Source organism: Bemisia tabaci, chromosome 7 (assembly GCF_918797505.1).
Source record: "Bemisia tabaci chromosome 7, PGI_BMITA_v3".
Classification (NCBI taxonomy): domain Eukaryota; kingdom Metazoa; phylum Arthropoda; class Insecta; order Hemiptera; family Aleyrodidae; genus Bemisia; species Bemisia tabaci.
Window position 1 is genome coordinate 50,967,908 of NC_092799.1, and position 11,091 is coordinate 50,978,998.

The 11,091-nt window shown below is 38.4% G+C and overlaps 1 protein-coding gene across 1 annotated transcript; it reads left to right on the plus strand.

The window, feature by feature from the left end:
- Window positions 1–2,673: 2,673 nt before the first annotated feature.
- LOC109039369 (uncharacterized) lies at window positions 2,674–7,325 on the plus strand. The gene is made up of 3 exons (XM_019054829.2): window positions 2,674–2,817; window positions 3,468–3,685; window positions 6,287–7,325. The coding sequence occupies exons 1-3, from the start codon at window positions 2,727–2,729 to the stop codon at window positions 6,617–6,619; spliced, it is 642 nt and encodes a 213-aa protein (XP_018910374.2). The 5' UTR covers window positions 2,674–2,726; the 3' UTR covers window positions 6,620–7,325.
- Window positions 7,326–11,091: the final 3,766 nt, after the last annotated feature.

Here is an 11,091-nt window from a genome sequence, read left to right on the forward strand (position 1 = left end):
CAACAACAGCAATAATTCAATTTGGGTTTCATAAAACTTCCTACTAAACAGCAATTGCACCTCATAGTTTTCCACAAAAGCTCTTATTTTTTCTCTTCAAATTTATTCTCAATGCCTCTATTTAAGTGACTTAATTTCGGAAAAAAATCTCTGTGGCACCACAATTTAGCGCTGATATAAGTTAAAACCTTTTTCAGTAGATCAGATTTGGATATTTGTAATATTATCCATCTACTACGAGACCAATCACATGGTCTAGTTCTGGATGGCCGGATGCTTAGTTTTTCCTACAAATTGCAACGCCAGCAACCATACTTACATGTCCGCATGAAGTAATACTACAATGCAGGGTTTTCATGGCGAGATTTTTTTCTTTAAGGTCTCAGACAAGTCTTGTGGCTAATCAATTGAGATTATAATCTGTGATAAATATTATCGACAATGAAAAACCCTTGTTCGTCATTCTCTCCCCATATAGCCTGAAATCTTTTTTCGTATGTACTTTTTCGCCAAACCCTAGATGGATCCTAATGATGTTTATGCTTTTGACACATTGCAATGAGATTCGATTCGGTTTAAATAGGTTAATCAGTAATTCAAATGCGATTCTCATAAGTTTAAAATACTATTTATTTTTCATTTAAATCTGTCATAAATAATCGATGCTACTGAGGCAACCTGCTTCGAAAGATTTTTGACATGCATTGAAGTGGATGATACCAAGTTTTGTCATTAATTGTAAATTACCACCGGGATATCATCTTTTCAAAATCTATTCAATCTCTCGTTGGAAAAAAATGAGGCATAGGTCATCAGAATGAATTTCATAATTTACCTCTATCCACATTGACTATATCCATCGAAAAATATCTAATGTTACACGTTTGAGGTGTTAGAATCAAAGGATTACACACCCTGTAAAAAAGAGAAAAAATTAGGAACACAAAGGCAGTTTTTCAATGGTGGGGGGGGGGGGGGAAGAGATTGTGTCTAAACCCCACGACTGGCTCAAAATGAGCATGCCCATAGTGTGAATCTTCAAATCCAACTATCTAGAGTAAATAAATGAGTAACAAAATTAAACAAAGATAAATAAAAGAGGAATTACATTTTATGACACACCCCAGATGTAATTCCGAGCAGTCTAGCAGGATCATCCAAAATACAACTATGCTCTACTGGCGCGCTTGTTACTTTTAAAAAACCGGTGTATAGTAACATCGACTTTGACTTTTGAAATTTTCATGTCTGATCGTACTGCGGCCCAAAGTCACCATTCAAAAATCAGCTCAAAGAAATTTCGAAAGAAAGTCACAGTTTTTGCGGTTTTTTGAAAGTTGAGAAGATTGACTTTGTGCTTTTTTTGGTCCTCCATGTTTTAAGTTTCCTCAATGAAAAATATCGCGGAGATACTTAGTGGGGCTACAAAAAAAAACTCAGGGGCGGATGCTGAGCCCCTCCCATATCAATAGATACTCCCCTCTCCTCTACCTTCTTTTTTGAGTCCGTCACAATATGCACACGGACGAAAATGCAACTTCGTCAATTGAGAAAACACTTGAATCAATATGAGTGACATTTCCAGTGTTCAACTTCACGTCAGTGTCAAGGTAATTGAGCGAGTAGTCTCATAGACCCTTATATTGCAAAGGAGGTGAACTGTGCTTTCTGGGATCACATGAAACATTTGTTTACGGCTTGAGAGGTAACCACTTGAAATTCATCAATTTTATTCCCCTCCACCTATATTTGGGGGCCCCTTATGGACTGCCTCACCTAAATGTGCCAAAATTTACACAGGAAGACAATATTGAAAGCAAAAGAAAAGCAATTGATTTTGAACTCGCTAAGCTATTGCGCTATAAAGCTATGAAGCATGGAAGGTCAAAAAGGCACAAGGTCACTCCCTCAAGGTTGTCTTTTAGACAACTACAAAAAACTGTAACTTTTTTTAGCGCGATGCATTTCTCGAGCAGAAGATCAAAATACAGCCAAGGATCTTTGGAATTAATTGTAAATATAAACAAAATGTAAAAGATTTCTATCCGAAACGTATTTCTAACTTAAAAATTAATCTTACGTCTAGAACTTGAGAATTATTAGATTCTGAAACCTCCATTTCAACACTTTGAAAAGAAACCAAAAAAGCCAGCATTGAATGGATATAGTGCCTACGATTTGCCAGTGTCTTTTTATTTGAATTAAAAAGTGAAAAGGTGGTTGTAGAGGGTCAAAATTTGCTAGCCAGCCCTCGACCATATTGAAAAAGGACGCAGAAAGTCGCTCGGATAGTAATTTTTTAAAACATTTTTGAACCCTTGGATTCTGAGTTAAAGCTGTTGTCTTCTATGTGAACATATACCGTGGACCCATTCCAAGAGCGCATGCTCTTTGTATTTATACAAAAATGAAACAGGGGGCTCGCCCTCTGACAGCTTCCCGGTCCAACTCCTCAGAGCACTTCGCGCATCATGGAGGCGTTATGCGTTATGCGTTATGCGCTACTCTTATGATTTTATAACATGGAGTAAGACGTGCAGTCTAATTTTGTATGAATTATACATCTTGGTAATGCATAATCCTCTACTGAATCAACGTTGAGGTAAGCACGGATATCTATGTTTCTATCATACCATTGTGCTTTACGTATACTTCTTTTTCTCTGAATTGGAGCAAACAGGTGTACCGTCGTGCTTTTCCCCTCGGTCTACTAATCCAGAGCAAATATGATCGTCAAAAGTTTAAAAAGGATTGGGCGATCAGAAACACGACACAACTTCTATCATTCGAGATCAATACATCAATTATTATTAACAAGTATGTTTTGCAGGTATTATTCAATCGAGACGATCGATTAGCCCCTTTTGATATTTTTGTAAAATATTTTTACACAAAATATTTTTCGTGTAAATGATAATTTCATGCCCGCGCGAGGAAAATAAGGGTCACGGTGAATGGAGAAAACCTTGTCCGAAAATGTTTGTTTAGCGATGACAAAACTTTGGGATTAGAGTTTTTTATGGACAGATTTCCGCAATTCAAAACGTAGTTTTCCTTTGACATTTTGGCATTGCTAAAGTAACTGCTTTCGCGGTTAATTCAGCGTTGTGCGAGTTCCCGCACAATTTTTTACATCCAGAATGTTAAATTAGCATCACTCTTTTTTCGGTGCTGATTTAGTTCAATTACGTTTATTAATTAGGATAGCACTGATTTTAATAGCCATGACTCACATATTGTAATTTCAACAACACGGAAAGAAATTGATTGCTAATTTGACAATTAAATTGTGAAAAAATATGTTCAACATGTTTCAAATGTACATTTTACAATGGTGAAAAGCTAATACAGGGGTGGTTAAATTTGCATTTTTTTATTTTAAAATCTAAATTGAAACATGTCGGACACTTCTTTTAACTATGCAATTGTTAAATCAGCAATTTCATTTTTTTCTGTGAACTCCACAGTTCTTTTCCAACTACTCCTGCTCTCGACCACCGTGAAAGTAGACGCCACTGTCTGGGGTTCTTTCAATGCAAAATTTTATGGTCCGGGGGACGTTTTGAAAACGAAAAACGGGCGACTCCTGGCGGCCATCAGCAGGGATGAAGTCGTGATGGCCACTCTTCATGGCAAAAAAAACATCGAAATCTTCATCGCGACACATGATAAATCACGAACCAAGGTAAGATCGGTCATGTCTTGTTTAAAAATTTCCGTGTCTGGCAAAAATTTCAAATCGACTTTTGATGACTTCAGATTGTAGATCAACAAACATTATAAAATCTGTCGCAACACCACACCCGCAATATTAACGATAGGTATACGGACCGCGTTAAATTATTTCTAATTCAAAGTATTTACTGATTGAATTATTTGACTTTCCTAGTTGTTTTTGTGGCGTTTGATCCCTTAATTTTAATCTCATGTTTTATCACGGTTCTTTTCTTTCCAAGAATTTTTCGTGTGCTTATCATTCGTTCTTATCTTTACAGGTACCTATTGTTTACATTATTTATAAGAGGAGGTGTAATCTTATTGACCCGTGTGTGTGGTGTAACCAATCCACATCAGCTATCGCCTTTAACTGGGCAATTAATTTTTTTGCAAAAGAGAGTTTTTGCGGATTCCTTTGGAAATTTAAAGGAATTGGCTTCGTGCAATGCAGAAAATTCACTGAAATTTGTACGAAAATTTGCACAACCATTTGCACGAAAAAAAAAATTAATTTGGTTAATGAGAATTGGCAATAGGTGATGTGGCTTGGTTCCTTTCTGCCAAACGCGGTCCCTATATCACTCACTATAAAACGGCGTATGTCATCATCACAGTTATGGTGGATATATTATGCTTTCGTCCACCACATTGCATCCGTGCCATGAGTCGAGAAATCATTTCAAATAAGTGTACTGCTAATTGATGAATCCAGGATAGAAGAGGCCATGGTATATACGCTACCCGGTAGATGTCGAGTTACACCGTGATTTTTGATAAATGATATCTGCGTTAATGTTGGACACACAAACTAGGCATTAGGACTGATCGTAATAATTACTTAATAATGCTTAAACTTGAGCCATCAATATATGATTCTGTGACTAGTGCATTTACCCCGCAATTGAAGGAATGATAAATCGCATACCAAGGAAAGGTCGACTTGTTGCCGACACAGAAATTGAAGGCAAAATTCACATTGACAGTTTTCCCAAACTAACACAAACACAAAAATACAGGCTGGGCCTCGTAATTTGGTCCGCGGTGGTAGTGGCCATCCCGAATCCGGGTGCTCCGAAAAAACACCGGAGTGCTTTCCGACCATGAGCCCTGCAAAGAACGGCCGTAAACGGGGACTAAGGCTCAACTTGGATTGGTCCATACGCTGTTTTGTCCTTTCTCTCTCTCGCACTCATTGCTCAGATGCGGCACGTCAAAGGAGCACCACTCGGCTTTGAAACGCCGCCGTTTTATCGTCTATCTCTCTCCCACTCATTGATCAGATGCGGCAACCCGCGGCTCGTCAAAGGGACACACACACACTCGCAAAAATACAGGCTGGGCCTCGTAATTTGGTCCGCGGTGGTAGTGCGCTGAGGAATTCCGTTGCCGGCAAAGGAACCCAAATGCTTTCCGAGCGTGAGCCCGGGAAAAAACGGCCGTAAACGGGGAGCAGGGCTCATCTTGGATTGGTCGATACGCTGTTTTGTCGTCTCTCTCTCGCACTCATTGGGCAGATGCGGCACGTCAAAGGAGACCACTCGGCTTTGCCAAGCCGCCTCGCAATCGTCCATCTCTCTCGCACTCATTGATCAGCTGCAACATTCCGCGGCTCGTCAAAGGGACACCTGCGCACACACACACTCGCAAAAATACAGGCTGGGCCTCGTAATTTGGTCCGCGGTGGTAGTGCGCTGCGGAATTCCGGTTGCCGGCAAAAGCACCTAAGTGCTTTCCGAGCGTGAGCCCTGGAATGAACGGCCGTAAACGGGGAGCAGGGCTCATCTTGGATTGGTCGATACGCTGTTTTGTCTGTCTCTCTCTCTCGCACTCATTGGGCAGATGCGGCACGTCAAAGGAGACCACTCGGCCTTGCCAAGCCGCCTCGGAATCGTCCATCTTTCTCGCACTCATTGATCAGATGCAACATTCCGCGGCTCGTCAAAGGGACACCTGGCGCACACGCACACTCGCATACCCTTACACACACGATATTTTTAGACTCGTCAGAGAGTGAAGCTAGATAAAATTATACTTTTATTAACATTTTGCAGTGCGGAGAAGCTTCTTTTGACTAATCCATCAAAGCATCTCCCTGCATAGGGAAATATGGAATTGGTGATGAATTTTCAAATTTGCAGTAAATTATTGCAAAAGGTGGTCCAATTGTTAGATACTTTAAAAAGTTTGTGGCGAAGGCTAAGAAAATTTGAAAGATAGATCCTACGATAAAACTAGCAATTTCGGATAGCAGCATTTTATTATTTGCTCACACTCAAATAAAGTTACGGGCTATTGTATGGACATCCCGACCGTTCCGGGCTCAGATGCCGAATCTTCCGGGTGGTGAAGTCGTAGCTTTGATTGCTTCCGTTGCTACGTCCGGAACTTTCGGTCACTGATCCCGGAACGCGGACGGTATATGTCTCTATAGCCCCTAAGTACGGCTTCTACAGTCGGAGATTTTTTCACATTGCATGCATAATCTTCCGTTATCAAAATACGATTCTCTGACTAGCGCAACTGATCCGTCTCATTTTTATTATTAACTTCCGGCCGGTTTTTGTTTTAGGTAGCCATAGTTCCGGCAAAATTGAAGCCCGGGTGGTCGCCCGCGAAACGGATAGCTTTAGGAAAAAGACTCGCCGGGAGACTTTATCCGTACGGCATGATATCATGCACCGAAAACGACTACATGAAGTACATAATATCCGGAAAACTGAACAAGCCAATCACCAACCCAGCTTGTCCACTCAGAAGGGATCTGACGCAGGTGTCTGTCGAAGAAATTAACTCGGAATGTTTTTGGCTGGAAAGGAAAGGTGGGCAGCACATAGTGAATGAGCTGCCTGAAGCAGACCCAGACCTATTAGTAAAAGAAACAATATTTTTAAAACATTATTAAAATATTGAATCGATATTTTCGCAAAATATTTTGGTAATATTTCAAAAATATTTTTAAAATATGAAAATGTGAACCCCAAGATCTTTTTATAATAAATCCTGTATATTTTTAAAATAATTGATGGATGATTTTAAAATAAATCCTGAAAATTTTTTGTTAATATTCTGAGAATATTGAAATATAATATTTTTCTGGAAATATTTTAAAAATATTGTTGGCTAACTGAGATAAAAGGGAAATTCAGGAAGGAGCGGATCAGGCAAATTTGCAACACCGGATTCCCTCCATTTAAACCTATGTTAAATAATCGATTCTTGTCGGAGCACCTGGCCTCTCCAAAAATCGACACATTTCCATAGGTTTAAATGGAGAAATACAATGTTGCCAATTTGCTGGATCCACCAATAAATGCAGGGCGTACCACAACTGACCGAAGGAATCTGGAGTGTGAATTTTCAGCTTAAATTGAAACTCTTGTCAATATTAAAGCTACTAAATTATTCAATAGCACTAGTAAAAATATTGTTTAAAGCTTAAAACTTTGGGGAAAACTGAAACTACCATCCAGAATAAATACGCAGGTTTATAAGAGGTGCGAAGAGAACCATGGGAAAACGACATAATTAAACTTGCATGTGATGTAATGGACTCAGGTTATTAATAATAGAAAAATATATAATTCCAAAACTCCTGGTTTTCTTGATAATCTAATGCTACTTTGTATCTTAATACCTTGGTTAATTTAATTAATGTAGATAAATATGAGGCACATAGTTCTTGTAGCCCACAACCCACATGTTAAGACTTCCAGGATCCCAGTAGACGGACAGAAAAAAGGCTAGTGTAGGAAGTTCACTGCCTGCAAGGAAATGAGTTTTGATTATAGAAAAATAAATCTTATTTTGCTGGTTGACTCTTTAAGACTGGGAGAAAATAGGTTTAAGCACCAATTTTCCATTTTCGAATGATCAAGAATCTTTGCATTTTACATCAATTACTGCATCTAAAAATGACCCTGCAGTGTGAAATTGAAACTTTTTGTCTTTCTGCAATTGCTAGAGGATGAAACATTAAGAATATTTTCCATCGAATGTTGAGGATCGTCAAGTGGGACAGGTGCTTCATAGAAACAGACATTCAATCGATCATACTTGATATGGAGACATGTATAATACTTATTACGCACAAAAAATCTTTAATTCACCTCTCAAGAGCCCTACTTAAGTTTGAACATGATTTCTCTCCGAGCTTTCCATGGAATCAGAAATAATTTGCATTTTCCTCTGTAGAGAAAATTTCAAGCCCTCATTATTTCCATAAAATTCTGCGCTTTATCGTGTGAATCGCTTGAATCCTGTCAAGGTAAATTAAAAGAAATTGACTCTCGGAAGAATTATACAAAATCGGCATTTTAAACTATTGGAGATTTTTCACTCAACTTCGAATTATAGAGATAGGTACTTAAAAAATGTCTTTGTACAATTTAATTTTTTTTGGATTCACTCTCTGCACTTGCGAATTCAAAAACCATTTCCTTGAAAAAAGGAAAAATATCTGGTGTTTAGTTTTAATTTTGAACCAACGAGCGTTCAATGTATTTTGATTTCGATATCTGTCTCTTGTCCAGTTGAATGTAAAAAGTCAACACATAAGTTTGGTTAACACGGGAAGTAAAACACAAAATAACCTCAGCTTCGGTTGAAAATTCCAAGAGAAAATGTTAAGTAGTTTTCTTAAAGGAATTGGATAAAAAAACGAGTGTGAATACCAATGTCGCAATCGGAGGAATGCTTTTTCTCAGTCGCTCCATTGTTTTTTTTTGCGCTAAATTCACTGCAAACTATACCAAAATCTTCACAAAATTTGTGCTGGTTTGTGTTTCACTTACCCTATACATTAACCAAAAGTAACATAAGAATACAAATATTTTTATTAGTGTATCAACCCGTGGCATCTGCGCCACTGTCAAGCAGGCAAGCCTCAGACGTGTGATAGTCCAAGGAAAAACGTTTCCACAAATATTGAAAAAAAAGCTGACCGTACGAGCCCAGCATTCTGTGTTTTATAAATGATATTCGTCAAAGCTAGAGTCCCTTCATACTGAGAGTCAAGACAATGCGAATCCATTTCTGATTGGTTAACCGGATTTTAGGCCTTCACAGTGCCACAAACGGGAATAAAGATTACATTTTCAACAATTGCAAAGATTATAATCTGGAATGGACCGAGGAATTTCGGGTTCGACAAGGAACAAACGGAATGAGAGAAGGAACGGAGAAAGGAATTTAAGAATGAGCCGATCAAAGATCACGAAAAACGTTCAATTTGTGTAATCTTTATTCCCGTTTGTGACTCCATGAGGGGTGTTGTCTTGACTCTCAGTATAAAGGGACTCTAGTCAAAGCGAGATTTTGGTTCATATGATGAAAAGTATGATTCCTGAAATTGAATTTACTTTATCAGCTCGGGTCAATCGAAAAGTTTGATCTCACATACAGTAGCGTAGACAAGGGGGGACCAGGTGGTGTGGACCCCCTTCCCCCTTAGCCTCGTTCATTGTACCTTTTTGGTGGTACCTTTTAACTTTTTGAGGGCAGACATAAAATATTATCAGGGACGTACACAAAATGATGTATACCGTCACATTTTTGGATGGGACCCCCCCCCCCCCCTTTAAAGAATTTCTAGCTACGCCACAGTCTCACAAACCGAACGTACGATCGTATGAACCGAAATTTTTCTTTGACAAACCAAATAGCTCTATCTACATGGCATACACTGGATGCCGAGGCTCATACGTTCGATTGATAGCGATTTGGCCAATGCAGGAAATTTGAAAAATACGTCATAAATATGGACTTCGCAAATTGTGTGTGGAGGAGTAGACGCCACCCTTTCGTAAATATTAATCGTGAGATTTGAATGATATCCCTTTCTATGAGTTGACTGATTTATTTGCATTTCTTGTGCACGGTAGACTAATTTTAAATCGACCATTTAGCGTCGAAGCTCCAATATCCACGGAAAATTCTCTAGAAAATTGGACAATGATATTAGCAGACAAAATGTGGCAGACAGATGTAAGCAGGTCTGCGCTCCATTTGACTACATTTTTCAATAGGAAACTGCTATTTCTGGCTCATTTTAGATCCAACATATCGATGGTGAAACTGCAAAATTGCGAATCTCGGTTGCAGTTTTCCGAATTCTCCGCTTCTACTTTATTTTTTAAAAGGAGACCAATCCTATATCATGGCTTACAATTTTCACAGAATATTCTTAACATACAGACGAAATGTAGCTAACTACCTACAGTCAAGTGCAGTTGAAATTGACATGAGCTTTCTTTCCGAAGCTTACTCACTTTATCGGTGATGCAGATTCAAAGAGAAATTCATGAAATACCCCACTTTCCAGTCAATCACCAACTCGATTCAAGGTAAGCTAGCTTTTAATGCCATGCGCAAGTGTATTTAGCCGATTAAAAGATTAGGTGAGACCTCTAGTGTCTGAAGGTATACACGTGAAAGTGTCCATTTGGAGATGAAAGTGTTTTTCCACCACTTGGAGTAGAGTATAGGCCTCGGCGAATCACATGTTGAAAATAGCATATCGACGGTGAAACTACCAAACCACGTATCTCGTTTGCGGTGTTTAAAAATCTACGCTCACATTTTATTTTTTTGAAGTAGACCAAATCAATATCATTCCTTGAAATTTTCATGGAATTTTCTCCGCACAACGAGGAAAAATCACAGAAATGTTCAAGGCTGGATGTTAAGTAGTTTTTCATTTAAAAAATAAAGTATGACAGGAAGTCTGCGACGTCGCAAACCGAGATACGTGGTTTGGTAGTTTCACCGTCGATATTTTCTATTTAGGAGAGAGTTAAATATAATTTTTTTGAAAAACATTTTACAGTATATACTTCACTTGAAAAGGAAGCGCTCAGCATTTGATGTTGAGTATTATAAAAAATGAAGTATTTGTAGTATTGTAAAAAATAAAGTTTGGTAGGGAGTCTTACAGCGTTGCAAACCAAAATATACGGTTTGCTTTACCCTCTTCAGCGTACGACTGTCAACCGGAGGGACGTTAAGAAACTCCAAATTGTTGTACAGAGCACTGCCTTGAGGCATGCGTTACAGATATTATGCAAATAACAACACCTGTTAATTGTGTTAAATTACACTGGAACTATAACGGCTTAAAATTTGCAGTTAAATGTGTAGTTGAGAAAAAAAGTTAAAATAATTAATCTGCCATGTCTTATGGCGTACAGGGCTACATTTACCCATTGCACCTTTTTTTGGCATATAAAAGAACCAAATTGTTGGCAGTTTATTCTTTGAAATCTTCCCTGTCAGAGACTTAAAGAATTTTATCCCGATGTCTCAGCTCATAGGGGAATAATTTCTTTCCCGATAAATTCTTGACTATATTGTACCTAAAGTATTTACATCTGCATAATG

Bases quoted from the DNA above. Each gene is read 5' to 3' on its own strand.
- LOC109039369 (XM_019054829.2), top strand. From the start codon at position 2,727: ATGATCGTCAAAAGTTTAAAAAGGATTGGGCGATCAGAAACACGACAC. The intron at 2,818-3,467 runs GTATGTTTTGCA...TGAACTCCACAG, and splicing joins ACATCAATTATTATTAACAA to TTCTTTTCCAACTACTCCTG. The intron at 3,686-6,286 runs GTAAGATCGGTC...TTTTTGTTTTAG, and splicing joins ATGATAAATCACGAACCAAG to GTAGCCATAGTTCCGGCAAA.